This window comes from Lissotriton vulgaris, chromosome 2_1 (genome assembly GCF_964263255.1).
Source record: "Lissotriton vulgaris chromosome 2_1, aLisVul1.2, whole genome shotgun sequence".
Lineage (NCBI taxonomy): Eukaryota > Metazoa > Chordata > Amphibia > Caudata > Salamandridae > Lissotriton > Lissotriton vulgaris.
In genome coordinates, this window is record NC_141687.1 from 1,550,118,484 (window position 1) to 1,550,137,412 (window position 18,929).

Sequence of the window (18,929 nt, forward strand, 5' to 3'; positions counted from 1 at the left end):
ATCTTAACAAGATCCTTCCTTTGGCCAGCGGAACCTCACTCAAGTACCACCATCTTGCTGCCTCTATACCTCTCCAAAATTGTTTGCCTTATTCTCTTTTCTCCAGTTCTCCCCTGAGTATCCTCTAACATTAAGCCCCTCATCCGTACACCTCAAAATGTTCTGCATCAAACATATCTGTGATTGTCCTACTTTCTCGGTTGCTCCATGTGCAGGTGCCAAGCTTGGGGCCAGCGGTAGGCGTCGGTGTTTATGTTTAACATATCCGACACTAGGATTACATTTTATATGTAATTTGCAAGCCAACAAAAAGCTTCAGTTTCTGTTTCAAAGACCATAACCAAAAAAAAAAAAGTCCTGCCAACTGCTATTCCTGTTCTGCTGGCCCTGGCTCAGCACGCATAAGTTAAATATTCCTGTTGAAATTATGACATACAGAAAATGATGTGCAAGATATAAGTTTTCAAGTGGATGAGGTAGGATGATAAAGATTGTAATTTTAGGATCTGTTACCAGGAGCAAAGGATGGAATCAAATGAAAGATCTGTAACTTGGTACGGTAAGAATTAAATGGAATTGAATTTTGTTGCCTGGCTACTGTGCCAAAACAATGCATCTGGGAATGTTAGCACACTGGTGAATAGATTTTGAGCAATTGATAAAAAAAGTCATGCAATATGTTTCTACATGTTATCATAACCGTATTTGAAAAGTGACGTGATGCTGTACTTCAGAAATTATTGATAATGGTTATTGACATGGATGCGCTCACACCTAAGGCTTTTTTTGCATTAACAGCATCATACAGTTTCCTAGAAGTGTCAAGTCATTGGGCTCTTCAGAGCAATGGGAAGGTATAACATTCACAGAGTAGGATTCTGAAGGTAAAAGGCCTATATTAGATTTTCAGCAATGTGTGAAATAAAGTAATGTTTTCGCATTTATTTCACTGATTCAATTCATTGCTTCAGTTCATGTTCATGTCCTGGGAAAAAAACTAAGTAAATCTTTTTTGTAGATTGAGAGAGTCCAGAATGTTTACCTTTGGAAAAATTACATGATCAAGAAAATGAGCATTGATGAAAGGAATGGCAGCCAAAATAACGAGAAACGACTTTTTCATGGAACAGCTCAAGCCGACCTGAACAAAATTCATACACACGGATTCAATCGAAGTTATGCAGGAAAGAACGGTACAGTATTTGCTTCTTTGTTGTAGAAATGAAGCCTGTTTGGTCAGATTTTGTTCAGCAGAGGAACTGCAAAATAAATTTGGTATCATGCTTTTTAGGTCTCGCTGAGCCAGCGCATACGCTGCGCTGCGAGACATTTAGTAAGCGGCTTTTGAAAGTGCCACTGCAGGCTTTTGGTGGCCTCAAGCTTACATGCACGCTCGCAGCCGCCATACGATCGCGCTCACTTTCACTTTCGCGGCCGCTCTACTTTTACGGCTGCGCGGCCTATGCTTGTTGTTTAGAAGGTTCCGGGTAATACTGCAGCGGCTAACTTATTCAATGGCGGCGGCCGAGTTGTGTACTAGGTTTTTGTCTCCTGAAACCCTCTAGAAATGCACGTTTGCGCATAAATAGACTGTAGCAACAATAACTGTCCCTCCCCAAACAAAAATGGTGATAAACTCTCAGACAGGTTGGTCAATTGACGGATAGGTCGTCAATTTGCCCTTTGCTCAGCCACATTGATGTAACGATGCCTTTGCGCAGACCTCAGATAATGCCACATTGGAGTGCAATGGCAGAAGGAAGATCTTTGTTCTTGATGAACCATCACCAGTTGCGCTATATATTCAGCAACACATTGTGGGCGTGTACCCAGTGTATGTATAACATTTAATCTGATAGAGACTTCTAGCCACAGGTTCCTTACTTTAGAATTATCACCAAGCGTCAGAAAGTTTTCATGAGCAGGACCACTGCGCTGGTAGGTGGCATCTTTCGGCTCCACATGGCGTTGTTGGCACTAGACGTGATGTGTGCAGTGCCTATATGGGCACCTCTCCATTGTGCTGACGTGAGTTATTTTCTTTCTGTGCCAGTCAGTGCAAATCCAGAGCGATCTCCCACTGCTCATTTTTTTACAGGTTTTTTTCGACTTATTTGTCTACATTTTTTAGGCTGGTCTCTTGATGTGGCAGGGATGTCAGCAAGTAGGAATGGGTCAAACCCTGCAGTGTCTCTCTTCGCCAAATGTCCGAGACGTACCCACACCTAGTCTGTCTCTGGTGTCTTGAGCGCAACCACAACACCAAGACCTGCATCAATTATCCCATGCACCCCAAGTCCTTGAGGGAGCAGTCCGTCACAGGTCTCGTAAAATCATAACATTTTTACCAGACCTACAGGTCTAGTGACTTAAATAATCTACTCAACCTATTTGTCTTGCTCTTGACCTATAAACTGGTTTCAAATTATGTGAATGTGAGCAACTATTTTAATTCAGAGGAAGAGGTGTGGCGCAGCGGCCAGGGTGCCTGACCCCAGAGCACGGGGTTCACGGTTCGATCCCCTGCACCGGCGGCAGGTTAGCCCAGCACCATGTGACTCTGGGCAATAGCCAGACCCTCCAGGATTTTGCGGTTTGCCGTGAAATCGGCACTTTTGTAAAAATGCCGCGATTTTTACAAAAGTGCCCGCGAAATCGGCACTTTTGTAGAAATCCCTGCATTTTTACAAAAGCCGCTATATCCTGGGGGGTCTGGTAAGTAAATGTGGCAAAAACTATCTGTTGTATTGTCCGTTAGCACATTTAATCTTTCTTATTCCCCAGTCCACTGAACACTGCATCACTAGATTTTACTCCCTCTCACCAAACAGTGTATAGGATGTCACGGTTACAATCCACGACCCAAAAAATAACGGACAATAAATTTATGGCTGCCTGTGACCTCTGCTACACCACCACTGACCGCAAGGAGCGCATCATGTCCGAGGCCCGCAGGAAACAACCATTGACATTCCGAGAACGGCCTGTGGCGCTGTATCAGGACCTGTCTGCCATCACATTGCAGAAGCGCAGGTCCTTCAAGATTGCGACCGATTTCCTGCGCGAGCAAGAGACACCGTACTCCTGGGGTCATCCCTTTCGCTTGATATTCCGTTGGAATGGAGTGCTGCACCAACTGCGCTCCTTGCAGGATGTCTGTGGCGTCCTGGGACTCACGGCTACTGAAGAGGAGGGAGCAACGCCGACCTGGAGGCGCTCGGATAGAGGAGGACGGCGGCGGTCTGCGAGAAGGAGATCGGCGGCGAGCGCTGGGCGGCCTGACTCGCCCACCATCAGAGCGGACATGGCCAGCGCCCTGAGGGAAGCGGCCAGGGACTCGGCCGCCTCGATTGGTGTGGCCTTGACGGCCTAAACTCACTCCGGGGGGAGATGGACATAGCTTCTACAGTGCCAGGTTCGGGGGTCGGGGGGGAGCGGGAGAAGCGAGTGGCCGGACGTCCACTTTTGATATTTTCTACAGACTTGTCCGTTTTGGGACTTGACTAGGACAATGGGTTGTTTGTGTTTGTGTTGGACTTTGGCTAGTTGCCATTGGGTAGTTTGGGGTGGGAAGAAACCGTCCGATGTTTCCTGTGTTCACGCTTGGTCCACTTTTGCCTGTCCTGCGCTGCTGCCCGGCGCCCCTCCCCCTCCGGCTGCCTGCCCACGACATAGCGTCTCCGGTCTCTGGGAGATATGTCATCCCTGAAAGTAGTGACCCTTAATGTTAAGGGTCTGAATAACCCCGAAAAGCGCAGGGCGATTTTGTCTCTACTGGAGGGGACACAAGCTGATATATGCCTTCTGCAAGAAACCCATTTGCTGTCCCGTGACTGCCATAGAATGCGCTCAGCCAGGTTTCCCACCCAGTTTTTTTCCTCTGCTGCGTCCAAGACTGCGGGGTGGCTATTTTACTAGCGAGCTCCTTCAAGGGGGAGGTGTTGTATAAATTTGCTGAACAAAAGGGTAGGCTTTTGGCATACCGTCTCCGCTTGGGGGGCACGTCGTTTACTGTTGGCTCTTTATATAGTCCGAATGACCATCAAGAACGCTTTTTAGATTCGGTACTGATGGATGTCACTGCCTCCCCCGATCGCCATGTTATCCTGGGGGGTGACCTAAATATAGTCTTTGATTCTGCATTAGATAGGTCAGCACAGCGATTCCCGCAGACTGGGGAACTATCCCAGCCCGGGAAGGCCCGAATCGCCGACATGGATTTGCATGACCTTTGGTGCACCCTTCACCCTACGGATAGGGATTACTCCTACTATTCGCATGCGCACCGGACCTACGCACGGTTGGACTACTTTTTGGTTAGTGGACCGATGCGTGCCGCTGCTACGGCGGCGGACATTGGGGTCTTGACACTGTCAGATCATGCGCCCGTCGTGGGTACGTTTGCGTGGCCGGCGACCTCCCCCTCTCGAGGGGTGTGGCGCCTTATGGACACTCTTCTGCATAAAAAAACTGTGGTAAAACATGTTGAGGAGGCAATACGGGACTACCAGGCACACAACAGTAACTCAGACACCTCATTGGCGACACAGTGGGCGGCGCTGAAGGCGGTCCTCCGGGGGGAGTTCATCTCTATCTCCTCGGCAGAAAACAGGGAACGGCAGCGGAAGAGGGAGGAGCTGACTTCCCAGGTCCGGGAGCTAGAACAGGTCCACCGCCGTACGGGTGCCCCGAGGATTTGGAGGCAGTTGAAAGCTGCCAGGAAGCTCCTGTCGGCGCTGGACATGGACAGGGCGGAATACGCAGCCTTACGTCTGAAACATGCCTTTTACACAGGGGGGATAGGTGTGGCAAACTCTTGGCACACAGGCTCCGGGTCGCGCAGCAACGTAATGTGGTGAAGGAGCTCTTGGGTGTAGACGGGGTGGCTGTTTCTGGTGATGCGGCGGTCGCGGAGACTTTTTGCAGTTTCTATGAGGCGCTGTACGCCGGGGAGCCCCCCTCGTCGCGGGAAGCCGTGGAATATCTGGAGTCGGTAACCCTTCCGGCGCTAGACCCTGCTCAGGCAATAGCCAGACCCTCCAGGATTTTGCGGTTTGCCGTGAAATCGGCACTTTTGTAAAAATGCCGCGATTTTTACAAAAGTGCCCGCAAATCGGCACTTTTGTAGAAATCCCTGCATTTTTACAAAAGCCGCTATATCCTGGGGGGTCTGGTAAGTAAATGTGGCAAAAACTATCTGTTGTATTGTCCGTTAGCACATTTAATCTTTCTTATTCCCCAGTCCACTGAACACTGCATCACTAGATTTTACTCCCTCTCACCAAACAGTGTATAGGATGTCACGGTTACAATCCACGACCCAAAAAATAACGGACAATAAATTTATGGCTGCCTGTGACCTCTGCTACACCACCACTGACCTTATTGATCACATCACTACTTTGAATGCAGTTGTGAAAGTGTAGTAGTGCTGTCAGCTTGTAGGTATCCATGTCAGAATACATAGAGATTAAAGGCTGCCGCATTGCACACACTAGTTAGACAAATTCCTTTGTCTAACAATTGCTGATATCAGACTGCATTGTAACTTTAAACATGCATATGTCCTCACAATTGATAAATGTAAAAGTAGGTATAGTTGTACTTGTCAATAATTTGTATAGACAAGCATTTGTTGTTTCAGCGATACATGTCATTGATGAAAGAAATGGCAAAGGTATATAACACCTGATCGATTAACGAGGTGGGGTGCAAATGTAAATTTAGATAAAATCAGATGCCTTAAGTGTAGATGCCAATCTGCTGCTATCTTACACATGCTGATTACTACCCAGCTTTAAATGTACATTGGGAGGAAGTGACACGGACAGCCTCGGCAGGGTTAGGATGAGAGCAGACAGTTTCTCCTGGGAAGAAACCTCACTTCCTTGCTTTGTTGGGGCCGGTGGCCAGGAAACGGCTGTCACTCCCGGGTCTGTGGCGCATTCTTGGAGTGGCCATGGCCATGTCCATGTCCTGGTGTCTGTGCTTCCGTCAGACTCTCGCTTTTCTTAAGGGGGCACCTGTCATGTCTGAGCACTTGTGTGCAGAGGCGCCAGGCGCGCGCTGGGTGTGGTGCCGCTCGTGGGACCCCTCGCGACGCATGAGAAGCACGTGCTGGTCTGATGAATGAAGGAGAGGCAGACGCTGGTACGGCCTGCGCGCCATTTACTGGTTCTTTGTTGAGCCAAACCTACCACCGGGATCGACCAACAGTAATGAAGAGCTCGGTCAGAGCATGGGGAGGCCCCTGCACTGCTGCACCTAAGGCCCCGCTCATACCAGATATAAGTATGGACAGACATCTCATGAACTACGAATCAATTATTGAACACATCATCAAAGCGGTAAGGCCCTAATTATTAGTGGCCTGTTAAATTCCGGGAATGTGTGGTAATTCTTGATTTTTGCAGCAGGCACTACACCTTTCACAATTTTCTCCAGTTACATTTTGGCAGGTCAAACCTTCCAAACTTTAGCAGGTGGAGCAGGGTATCGTCAGTAAAGCCTGGGACATGAGGATTTTGGTGTAGTAAGCACCAAAACCTAATTGTTATGCCCCATTTTGAAGGCAAAACGTATACCAGGTAATAATTATCGCACACGATTAACCCTAGACAACTTGGGGGCATATGTATGAAGCCCATTTTCAATCAATCAATCATATAATTTATAAAGCGCACTACTTACCCGTGAGGGTCTCAAGGCGGTGAGGGGTGCTGCTACTGCTCGAAGAGCCAGGTCTTGAGGAGTCTTCTGAAGGGCAGCAGGTCTTGGGTCTGCCGTAGGTGGGTGGGGAGGGTGTTCCAGGTCTTAGCAGCGAGGTGGGAGAACGATCTGCTGCCGGAGGTCGCTCTTCGGATGCGGGGGACTATGGCGAGGGCAAAGTCGGCGGAGCTGGCGGGTAGGGGTGTAGAAGCGGAGTCGTCTGTTGAGGTACATTGGTCCGGTGTTGTGGAGTGCCTTGTGTGCGTGGGTGAGGAGCTTGAAGGTTATCCTCTTGTTGACGGAGAGTCAGTGCAGGTCTCTCAGGTGGGGTGTGATGTGGCTTCGGCAAGGTATGTCGAGGATCAGGCGTGCTGAGGCGTTCTGGATGTGTTGAAGCCGTCACAGGAGTTTGGCCGAGGCTCCTGCATAGGGTGCGTTTCCGTAGTCCAACCTGATGCTGACGAAGGTCTGGGTGGCCGTTCTTCTCGTTTCGGTGGGGATCTAGTAGGGTCCTGATGTCATCGGTGGCGGCGATGAGGGCAGTTTCGGTGCTGTGGCTGCTGCGGAACCCAGACTGGGAAGGGTCCAGGATGCTGTTCTCCTCGATGTAGCAGGTCAGTTGTTTGTTGACGGTCTTCTCGATGACCTTCACCGGGAACGGGAGCAGGGACATGGGCCGAACGTTCTTGAGGTCCTTGGGGACCGCCTTGGGTTTCTTGAGTAAGGCGTTGATCTCGGCGTGCTTCCAGCTCTCCAGGAAGGTTGCTGTCGCGAAGGAGATGTTGATGACTTTCCGGAGATGGGGTGTGATGGCTGTGCTGGCTTTCTTGAAGATGTGGTGTGGGCATGGGTCTGACGGAGATCCTGAGTGGATGGTGTTCATGATCGTGATGGTGTCGTCGTCGTTGATGTTGGTCCAGGAGAGTATGCGGTTGGTGCTGGTGGTGGTCATGGGGGCAGAGCTCTCAGTGTTTGTTGGGGCGGTCGTGGCGTTGAAGCTGTTGTGGATGTCTGCGATCTTGCGGGCAGTCTTTTGCTTTTCGAGGGAAACAAGGTGTCTACATTGTAAATAAACCAAATATACATAGCTTCATGTTGTTAAATAACAAAAAAAACTACGATATCTGTGTTTGTTGTAGGAAAAATGGGCAAATAAAATGCCGTAAAATTGCCGCTTAATTTCCATATTTGTACCGCTAAATTTCCATTTTTGTGCCGCTAGAATTTGCTAATCCATGCCGCTATATCCTGGGGGTCTGAATATCACGCTTAATCTTCCCAACGGCTGCCAGCTCTGAGACACCTCTCCGGAGGTAGCTCTGCGCATTACAAATGCTGGCATATTATATTTATTATCAATGGGTCGCCATTTTCTTCATTATCACATATGAGAGCACATTCAAATGTGTGAGTTCAGCATGTCTGCTGTACAAAAATATCTTTTGTTTGATTTAATAGACTAAACCGTTTTTCCATATGTAATTCAAATCTAACCACGGGATACATGACCCCTGACTTGCCTCTTAGTTCATTAACAGCAATGTCATCAGGGCGGGGGCAGGAATGTTTATCAAATCATGTTTAAAAACTATCACTTTTGGGGGCGTGGCCAAGATGGCGGGGTGAGCGGACGCTTCTTCCCGCAGCTCCTCTGGCCCGACTAAGCCCGAGCCCTTTTTCGTTAGCTTCTCTCCCCCGCTGAAGCTCAGCGGCTGAGAGATGGGCGCCGGAGATCCTGGGGCACATATTGATACTACTTTGGCCCCGATCGCCCCGGTGGAGGTACGCTAAAAGACCGTTTGCCGAACGGAGGAGCGCCTTGGAGGCGGAGCAGAGCGGAGCGCTGTCCGGATGCCTCGGCTGGGGCCTAGTGCTGATGTCTAGCGATCTGGAGTGAAGCTCGCCCCGGTGCCCGACGGGGATCGTCAGAGGGGCAGCGGCTGTGTGACTTCGTAGGGTGCGGACCCTGCCGTGTGGACGCGGTGGTGCTTGGACTTGGCGGTGGTGGCCTCTCATGTGGCACGGGCCCCGGCCCCGTGGCCACTGGGCGACGATGCTTGAGATCGGAGCCAGATCTATTGCTTCTCCTCTCTAGCTGGACGGCCCTGGATGGAACTTTCCTCTGTATACCTAGCTCTCAGGGTAGCCCTGGTGGCATCGCCGGGCCTGGTCGGTCTACCCGGCCCGCCCAACCGCCATCTTGTCTTCGCGGCGACGGCGACGCAGCCCTCCTTCAGTGTCGCTTGAGGTCGTCTCCTACACCTCTGCTTTACACAGCTCTCCCTTCCAGCGGGACGCACCAACCGGGGTTCCCATAGCGGGGGTCCCTGTTGAAATCTTGGCTGGGCACCGAACGGCTCTCTGTGATTGGACTGGCCCGCCATTTTGTCACCTGTGGCGCAGGTCCCCTATCTGGCTGGGAGTTCCTTCTCGAGGGATTCTGCTGAACGTTGGAAGCTCATCGAGGGACGAGCCTATTGCAAGTGGCCGAAGCCGGTGTTTCTGCTTCAGTTGAGTGCGGCAACGTACGGGACACGAATGGCCGGGAAAGGAGGATCGAGGAAGGGGGATCGCACCCTGCCGGACATGCTTGGCAGGGCCCAGCAACAACGGGACAGGGCGCAACCATCTCCGGGCTCTTCCCGGGCCGCTACGGACCCGACCGGTGGTGAGCCCCCCGTCACGAGGTCCTTCATGGAGGAACTGTTCAGCTCGCTTAAAGCAGACTTCCAGACGCTGAAGCAGGAGGTGGCCAGTGAAGTACGCGAGGTCCGCAGGGAGGTGGAGGGCCTTGGTGAACGGATGGAGACGGTGGAGGTGGCGGCCCAACGTCGGGACGACGAGATCGTCCATTTGCAACAGGACGTCCTCCGTCTCAGGGAGCAACATGTTGAACTCCAGGCCCATAACGAAGACCTAGAGAACAGGTCGAGGCGGAACAATATACGGGTACGGGGTGTACCGTCTGCAGATGAGGGGACAGACCTGGTGGGCTATCTGCAGGACTTGTTCCGGGAGATTCTGGGAGAGGCCACGGACTTCCCGATCCGCATTGACAGGGCCCACAGAGTTGGCCGACAGCGACAGTCGACGGCACCTCCGCCGGACATCTTAGCCTACCTCCCTGACTTTCCGATGAAGGAGCGCATCATGTCCGAGGCCCGCAGGAAACAACCATTGACATTCCGAGAACGGCCTGTGGCGCTGTATCAGGACCTGTCTGCCATCACATTGCAGAAGCGCAGGTCCTTCAAGATTGCGACCGATTTCCTGCGCGAGCAAGAGACACCGTACTCCTGGGGTCATCCCTTTCGCTTGATATTCCGTTGGAATGGAGTGCTGCACCAACTGCGCTCCTTGCAGGATGTCTGTGGCGTCCTGGGACTCACGGCTACTGAAGAGGAGGGAGCAACGCCGACCTGGAGGCGCTCGGATAGAGGAGGACGGCGGCGGTCTGCGAGAAGGAGATCGGCGGCGAGCGCTGGGCGGCCTGACTCGCCCACCATCAGAGCGGACATGGCCAGCGCCCTGAGGGAAGCGGCCAGGGACTCGCCCGCCTCGATTGGTGTGGCCTTGACGGCCTAAACTCACTCCGGGGGGAGATGGACATAGCTTCTACAGTGCCAGGTTCGGGGGTCGGGGGGGAGCGGGAGAAGCGAGTGGCCGGACGTCCACTTTTGATATTTTCTACAGACTTGTCCGTTTTGGGACTTGACTAGGACAATGGGTTGTTTGTGTTTGTGTTGGACTTTGGCTAGTTGCCATTGGGTAGTTTGGGGTGGGAAGAAACCGTCCGATGTTTCCTGTGTTCACGCTTGGTCCACTTTTGCCTGTCCTGCGCTGCTGCCCGGCGCCCCTCCCCCTCCGGCTGCCTGCCCACGACATAGCGTCTCCGGTCTCTGGGAGATATGTCATCCCTGAAAGTAGTGACCCTTAATGTTAAGGGTCTGAATAACCCCGAAAAGCGCAGGGCGATTTTGTCTCTACTGGAGGGGACACAAGCTGATATATGCCTTCTGCAAGAAACCCATTTGCTGTCCCGTGACTGCCATAGAATGCGCTCAGCCAGGTTTCCCACCCAGTTTTTTTCCTCTGCTGCGTCCAAGACTGCGGGGTGGCTATTTTACTAGCGAGCTCCTTCAAGGGGGAGGTGTTGTATAAATTTGCTGAACAAAAGGGTAGGCTTTTGGCATACCGTCTCCGCTTGGGGGGCACGTCGTTTACTGTTGGCTCTTTATATAGTCCGAATGACCATCAAGAACGCTTTTTAGATTCGGTACTGATGGATGTCACTGCCTCCCCCGATCGCCATGTTATCCTGGGGGGTGACCTAAATATAGTCTTTGATTCTGCATTAGATAGGTCAGCACAGCGATTCCCGCAGACTGGGGAACTATCCCAGCCCGGGAAGGCCCGAATCGCCGACATGGATTTGCATGACCTTTGGTGCACCCTTCACCCTACGGATAGGGATTACTCCTACTATTCGCATGCGCACCGGACCTACGCACGGTTGGACTACTTTTTGGTTAGTGGACCGATGCGTGCCGCTGCTACGGCGGCGGACATTGGGGTCTTGACACTGTCAGATCATGCGCCCGTCGTGGGTACGTTTGCGTGGCCGGCGACCTCCCCCTCTCGAGGGGTGTGGCGCCTTATGGACACTCTTCTGCATAAAAAAACTGTGGTAAAACATGTTGAGGAGGCAATACGGGACTACCAGGCACACAACAGTAACTCAGACACCTCATTGGCGACACAGTGGGCGGCGCTGAAGGCGGTCCTCCGGGGGGAGTTCATCTCTATCTCCTCGGCAGAAAACAGGGAACGGCAGCGGAAGAGGGAGGAGCTGACTTCCCAGGTCCGGGAGCTAGAACAGGTCCACCGCCGTACGGGTGCCCCGAGGATTTGGAGGCAGTTGAAAGCTGCCAGGAAGCTCCTGTCGGCGCTGGACATGGACAGGGCGGAATACGCAGCCTTACGTCTGAAACATGCCTTTTACACAGGGGGGATAGGTGTGGCAAACTCTTGGCACACAGGCTCCGGGTCGCGCAGCAACGTAATGTGGTGAAGGAGCTCTTGGGTGTAGACGGGGTGGCTGTTTCTGGTGATGCGGCGGTCGCGGAGACTTTTTGCAGTTTCTATGAGGCGCTGTACGCCGGGGAGCCCCCCTCGTCGCGGGAAGCCGTGGAATATCTGGAGTCGGTAACCCTTCCGGCGCTAGACCCTGCTCAGGCAATAGCCAGACCCTCCAGGATTTTGCGGTTTGCCGTGAAATCGGCACTTTTGTAAAAATGCCGCGATTTTTACAAAAGTGCCCGCAAATCGGCACTTTTGTAGAAATCCCTGCATTTTTACAAAAGCCGCTATATCCTGGGGGGTCTGGTAAGTAAATGTGGCAAAAACTATCTGTTGTATTGTCCGTTAGCACATTTAATCTTTCTTATTCCCCAGTCCACTGAACACTGCATCACTAGATTTTACTCCCTCTCACCAAACAGTGTATAGGATGTCACGGTTACAATCCACGACCCAAAAAATAACGGACAATAAATTTATGGCTGCCTGTGACCTCTGCTACACCACCACTGACCTTATTGATCACATCACTACTTTGAATGCAGTTGTGAAAGTGTAGTAGTGCTGTCAGCTTGTAGGTATCCATGTCAGAATACATAGAGATTAAAGGCTGCCGCATTGCACACACTAGTTAGACAAATTCCTTTGTCTAACAATTGCTGATATCAGACTGCATTGTAACTTTAAACATGCATATGTCCTCACAATTGATAAATGTAAAAGTAGGTATAGTTGTACTTGTCAATAATTTGTATAGACAAGCATTTGTTGTTTCAGCGATACATGTCATTGATGAAAGAAATGGCAAAGGTATATAACACCTGATCGATTAACGAGGTGGGGTGCAAATGTAAATTTAGATAAAATCAGATGCCTTAAGTGTAGATGCCAATCTGCTGCTATCTTACACATGCTGATTACTACCCAGCTTTAAATGTACATTGGGAGGAAGTGACACGGACAGCCTCGGCAGGGTTAGGATGAGAGCAGACAGTTTCTCCTGGGAAGAAACCTCACTTCCTTGCTTTGTTGGGGCCGGTGGCCAGGAAACGGCTGTCACTCCCGGGTCTGTGGCGCATTCTTGGAGTGGCCATGGCCATGTCCATGTCCTGGTGTCTGTGCTTCCGTCAGACTCTCGCTTTTCTTAAGGGGGCACCTGTCATGTCTGAGCACTTGTGTGCAGAGGCGCCAGGCGCGCGCTGGGTGTGGTGCCGCTCGTGGGACCCCTCGCGACGCATGAGAAGCACGTGCTGGTCTGATGAATGAAGGAGAGGCAGACGCTGGTACGGCCTGCGCGCCATTTACTGGTTCTTTGTTGAGCCAAACCTACCACCGGGATCGACCAACAGTAATGAAGAGCTCGGTCAGAGCATGGGGAGGCCCCTGCACTGCTGCACCTAAGGCCCCGCTCATACCAGATATAAGTATGGACAGACATCTCATGAACTACGAATCAATTATTGAACACATCATCAAAGCGGTAAGGCCCTAATTATTAGTGGCCTGTTAAATTCCGGGAATGTGTGGTAATTCTTGATTTTTGCAGCAGGCACTACACCTTTCACAATTTTCTCCAGTTACATTTTGGCAGGTCAAACCTTCCAAACTTTAGCAGGTGGAGCAGGGTATCGTCAGTAAAGCCTGGGACATGAGGATTTTGGTGTAGTAAGCACCAAAACCTAATTGTTATGCCCCATTTTGAAGGCAAAACGTATACCAGGTAATAATTATCGCACACGATTAACCCTAGACAACTTGGGGGCATATGTATGAAGCCCATTTTCAATCAATCAATCATATAATTTATAAAGCGCACTACTTACCCGTGAGGGTCTCAAGGCGGTGAGGGGTGCTGCTACTGCTCGAAGAGCCAGGTCTTGAGGAGTCTTCTGAAGGGCAGCAGGTCTTGGGTCTGCCGTAGGTGGGTGGGGAGGGTGTTCCAGGTCTTAGCAGCGAGGTGGGAGAACGATCTGCTGCCGGAGGTCGCTCTTCGGATGCGGGGGACTATGGCGAGGGCAAAGTCGGCGGAGCTGGCGGGTAGGGGTGTAGAAGCGGAGTCGTCTGTTGAGGTACATTGGTCCGGTGTTGTGGAGTGCCTTGTGTGCGTGGGTGAGGAGCTTGAAGGTTATCCTCTTGTTGACGGAGAGTCAGTGCAGGTCTCTCAGGTGGGGTGTGATGTGGCTTCGGCAAGGTATGTCGAGGATCAGGCGTGCTGAGGCGTTCTGGATGTGTTGAAGCCGTCACAGGAGTTTGGCCGAGGCTCCTGCATAGGGTGCGTTTCCGTAGTCCAACCTGATGCTGACGAAGGTCTGGGTGGCCGTTCTTCTCGTTTCGGTGGGGATCTAGTAGGGTCCTGATGTCATCGGTGGCGGCGATGAGGGCAGTTTCGGTGCTGTGGCTGCTGCGGAACCCAGACTGGGAAGGGTCCAGGATGCTGTTCTCCTCGATGTAGCAGGTCAGTTGTTTGTTGACGGTCTTCTCGATGACCTTCACCGGGAACGGGAGCAGGGACATGGGCCGAACGTTCTTGAGGTCCTTGGGGACCGCCTTGGGTTTCTTGAGTAAGGCGTTGATCTCGGCGTGCTTCCAGCTCTCCAGGAAGGTTGCTGTCGCGAAGGAGATGTTGATGACTTTCCGGAGATGGGGTGTGATGGCTGTGCTGGCTTTCTTGAAGATGTGGTGTGGGCATGGGTCTGACGGAGATCCTGAGTGGATGGTGTTCATGATCGTGATGGTGTCGTCGTCGTTGATGTTGGTCCAGGAGAGTATGCGGTTGGTGCTGGTGGTGGTCATGGGGGCAGAGCTCTCAGTGTTTGTTGGGGCGGTCGTGGCGTTGAAGCTGTTGTGGATGTCTGCGATCTTGCGGGCAGTCTTTTGCTTTTCGAGGGAAACAAGGTGTCTACATTGTAAATAAACCAAATATACATAGCTTCATGTTGTTAAATAACAAAAAAAACTACGATATCTGTGTTTGTTGTAGGAAAAATGGGCAAATAAAATGCCGTAAAATTGCCGCTTAATTTCCATATTTGTACCGCTAAATTTCCATTTTTGTGCCGCTAGAATTTGCTAATCCATGCCGCTATATCCTGGGGGTCTGAATATCACGCTTAATCTTCTCAACGGCTGCCAGCTCTGAGACACCTCTCCGGAGGTAGCTCTGCGCATTACAAATGCTGGCATATTATATTTATTATCAATGGGTCGCCATTTTCTTCATTATCACATATGAGAGCACATTCAAATGTGTGAGTTCAGCATGTCTGCTGTACAAAAATATCTTTTGTTTGATTTAATAGACTAAACCGTTTTTCCATATGTAATTCAAATCTAACCACAGGATACATGACCCCTGACTTGCCTCTTAGTTCATTAACAGCAATGTCATCAGGGCGGGGGCAGGAATGTTTATCAAATCATGTTTAAAAACTATCACTTTTGGGGGCGTGGCCAAGATGGCGGGGTGAGCGGACGCTTCTTCCCGCAGCTCCTCTGGCCCGACTAAGCCCGAGCCCTTTTTCGTTAGCTTCTCTCCCCCGCTGAAGCTCAGCGGCTGAGAGATGGGCGCCGGAGATCCTGGGGCACATATTGATACTACTTTGGCCCCGATCGCCCCGGTGGAGGTACGCTAAAAGACCGTTTGCCGAACGGAGGAGCGCCTTGGAGGCGGAGCAGAGCGGAGCGCTGTCCGGATGCCTCGGCTGGGGCCTAGTGCTGATGTCTAGCGATCTGGAGTGAAGCTCGCCCCGGTGCCCGACGGGGATCGTCAGAGGGGCAGCGGCTGTGTGACTTCGTAGGGTGCGGACCCTGCCGTGTGGACGCGGTGGTGCTTGGACTTGGCGGTGGTGGCCTCTCATGTGGCACGGGCCCCGGCCCCGTGGCCACTGGGCGACGATGCTTGAGATCGGAGCCAGATCTATCGCTTCTCCTCTCTAGCTGGACGGCCCTGGATGGAACTTTCCTCTGTATACCTAGCTCTCAGGGTAGCCCTGGTGGCATCGCCGGGCCTGGTCGGTCTACCCGGCCCGCCCAACCGCCATCTTGTCTTCGCGGCGACGGCGACGCAGCCCTCCTTCAGTGTCGCTTGAGGTCGTCTCCTACACCTCTGCTTTACACAGCTCTCCCTTCCAGCGGGACGCACCAACCGGGGTTCCCATAGCGGGGGTCCCTGTTGAAATCTTGGCTGGGCACCGAACGGCTCTCTGTGATTGGACTGGCCCGCCATTTTGTCACCTGTGGCGCAGGTCCCCTATCTGGCTGGGAGTTCCTTCTCGAGGGATTCTGCTGAACGTTGGAAGCTCATCGAGGGACGAGCCTATTGCAAGTGGCCGAAGCCGGTGTTTCTGCTTCAGTTGAGTGCGGCAACGTACGGGACACGAATGGCCGGGAAAGGAGGATCGAGGAAGGGGGATCGCACCCTGCCGGACATGCTTGGCAGGGCCCAGCAACAACGGGACAGGGCGCAACCATCTCCGGGCTCTTCCCGGGCCGCTACGGACCCGACCGGTGGTGAGCCCCCCGTCACGAGGTCCTTCATGGAGGAACTGTTCAGCTCGCTTAAAGCAGACTTCCAGACGCTGAAGCAGGAGGTGGCCAGTGAAGTACGCGAGGTCCGCAGGGAGGTGGAGGGCCTTGGTGAACGGATGGAGACGGTGGAGGTGGCGGCCCAACGTCGGGACGACGAGATCGTCCATTTGCAACAGGACGTCCTCCGTCTCAGGGAGCAACATGTTGAACTCCAGGCCCATAACGAAGACCTAGAGAACAGGTCGAGGCGGAACAATATACGGGTACGGGGTGTACCGTCTGCAGATGAGGGGACAGACCTGGTGGGCTATCTGCAGGACTTGTTCCGGGAGATTCTGGGAGAGGCCACGGACTTCCCGATCCGCATTGACAGGGCCCACAGAGTTGGCCGACAGCGACAGTCGACGGCACCTCCGCCGGACATCTTAGCCTACCTCCCTGACTTTCCGATGAAGGAGCGCATCATGTCCGAGGCCCGCAGGAAACAACCATTGACATTCCGAGAACGGCCTGTGGCGCTGTATCAGGACCTGTCTGCCATCACATTGCAGAAGCGCAGGTCCTTCAAGATTGCGACCGATTTCCTGCGCGAGCAAGAGACACCGTACTCCTGGGGTCATCCCTTTCGCTTGATATTCCGTTGGAATGGAGTGCTGCACCAACTGCGCTCCTTGCAGGATGTCTGTGGCGTCCTGGGACTCACGGCTACTGAAGAGGAGGGAGCAACGCCGACCTGGAGGCGCTCGGATAGAGGAGGACGGCGGCGGTCTGCGAGAAGGAGATCGGCGGCGAGCGCTGGGCGGCCTGACTCGCCCACCATCAGAGCGGACATGGCCAGCGCCCTGAGGGAAGCGGCCAGGGACTCGCCCGCCTCGATTGGTGTGGCCTTGACGGCCTAAACTCACTCCGGGGGGAGATGGACATAGCTTCTACAGTGCCAGGTTCGGGGGTCGGGGGGGAGCGGGAGAAGCGAGTGGCCGGACGTCCACTTTTGATATTTTCTACAGACTTGTCCGTTTTGGGACTTGACTAGGACAATGGGTTGTTTGTGTTTGTGTTGGACTTTGGCTAGTTGCCATTGGGTAGTTTGGGGTGGGAAGAAACCGTCCGATGTTTCCTGTGTTCACGCTTGGTCCACTTTTGCCTGTCCTGCGCTGCTGCCCGGCGCCCCTCCCCCTCCGGCTGCCTGCCCACGACATAGCGTCTCCGGTCTCTGGGAGATATGTCATCCCTGAAAGTAGTGACCCTTAATGTTAAGGGTCTGAATAACCCCGAAAAGCGCAGGGCGATTTTGTCTCTACTGGAGGGGACACAAGCTGATATATGCCTTCTGCAAGAAACCCATTTGCTGTCCCGTGACTGCCATAGAATGCGCTCAGCCAGGTTTCCCACCCAGTTTTTTTCCTCTGCTGCGTCCAAGACTGCGGGGTGGCTATTTTACTAGCGAGCTCCTTCAAGGGGGAGGTGTTGTATAAATTTGCTGAACAAAAGGGTAGGCTTTTGGCATACCGTCTCCGCTTGGGGGGCACGTCGTTTACTGTTGGCTCTTTATATAGTCCGAATGACCATCAAGAACGCTTTTTAGATTCGGTACTGATGGATGTCACTGCCTCCCCCGATCGCCATGTTATCCTGGGGGGTGACCTAAATATAGTCTTTGATTCTGCATTAGATAGGTCAGCACAGCGATTCCCGCAGACTGGGGAACTATCCCAGCCCGGGAAGGCCCGAATCGCCGACATGGATTTGCATGACCTTTGGTGCACCCTTCACCCTACGGATAGGGATTACTCCTACTATTCGCATGCGCACCGGACCTACGCACGGTTGGACTACTTTTTGGTTAGTGGACCGATGCGTGCCGCTGCTACGGCGGCGGACATTGGGGTCTTGACACTGTCAGATCATGCGCCCGTCGTGGGTACGTTTGCGTGGCCGGCGACCTCCCCCTCTCGAGGGGTGTGGCGCCTTATGGACACTCTTCTGCATAAAAAAACTGTGGTAAAACATGTTGAGGAGGCAATACGGGACTACCAGGCACACAACAGTAACTCAGACACCTCATTGGCGACACAGTGGGCGGCGCTGAAGGCGGTCCTCCGGGGGGAGTTCATCTCTATCTCCTCGGCAGAAAACAGGGAACGGCAGCGGAAGAGGGAGGAGCTGACTTCCCAGGTCCGGGAGCTAGAACAGGTCCACCGCCGTACGGGTGCCCCGAGGATTTGGAGGCAGTTGAAAGCTGCCAGGAAGCTCCTGTCGGCGCTGGACATGGACAGGCGGAATACGCAGCCTTACGTCTGAAACATGCCTTTTACACAGGGGGGATAGGTGTGGCAAACTCTTGGCACACAGGCTCCGGGTCGCGCAGCAACGTAATGTGGTGAAGGAGCTCTTGGGTGTAGACGGGGTGGCTGTTTCTGGTGATGCGGCGGTCGCGGAGACTTTTTGCAGTTTCTATGAGGCGCTGTACGCCGGGGAGCCCCCCTCGTCGCGGGAAGCCGTGGAATATCTGGAGTCGGTAACCCTTCCGGCGCTAGACCCTGCTCAGGCAATAGCCAGACCCTCCAGGATTTTGCGGTTTGCCGTGAAATCGGCACTTTTGTAAAAATGCCGCG

General features: G+C 52.7%; 1 protein-coding gene across 1 annotated transcript in view; it reads left to right on the forward strand.

Moving 5' to 3' along the window:
• LOC147732882 (protein mono-ADP-ribosyltransferase PARP14-like) overlaps positions 1–18,929 on the forward strand; it is a 1,251,483-nt gene that overhangs the window by 1,212,752 nt on the left and 19,802 nt on the right. Inside the window, exon 17 of the mRNA XM_086957427.1 lies at positions 1,019–1,193. Coding sequence (XP_086813553.1) covers positions 1,019–1,193 — 175 coding nt within the window. The remainder of the gene's footprint in view (positions 1–1,018; positions 1,194–18,929) is intronic.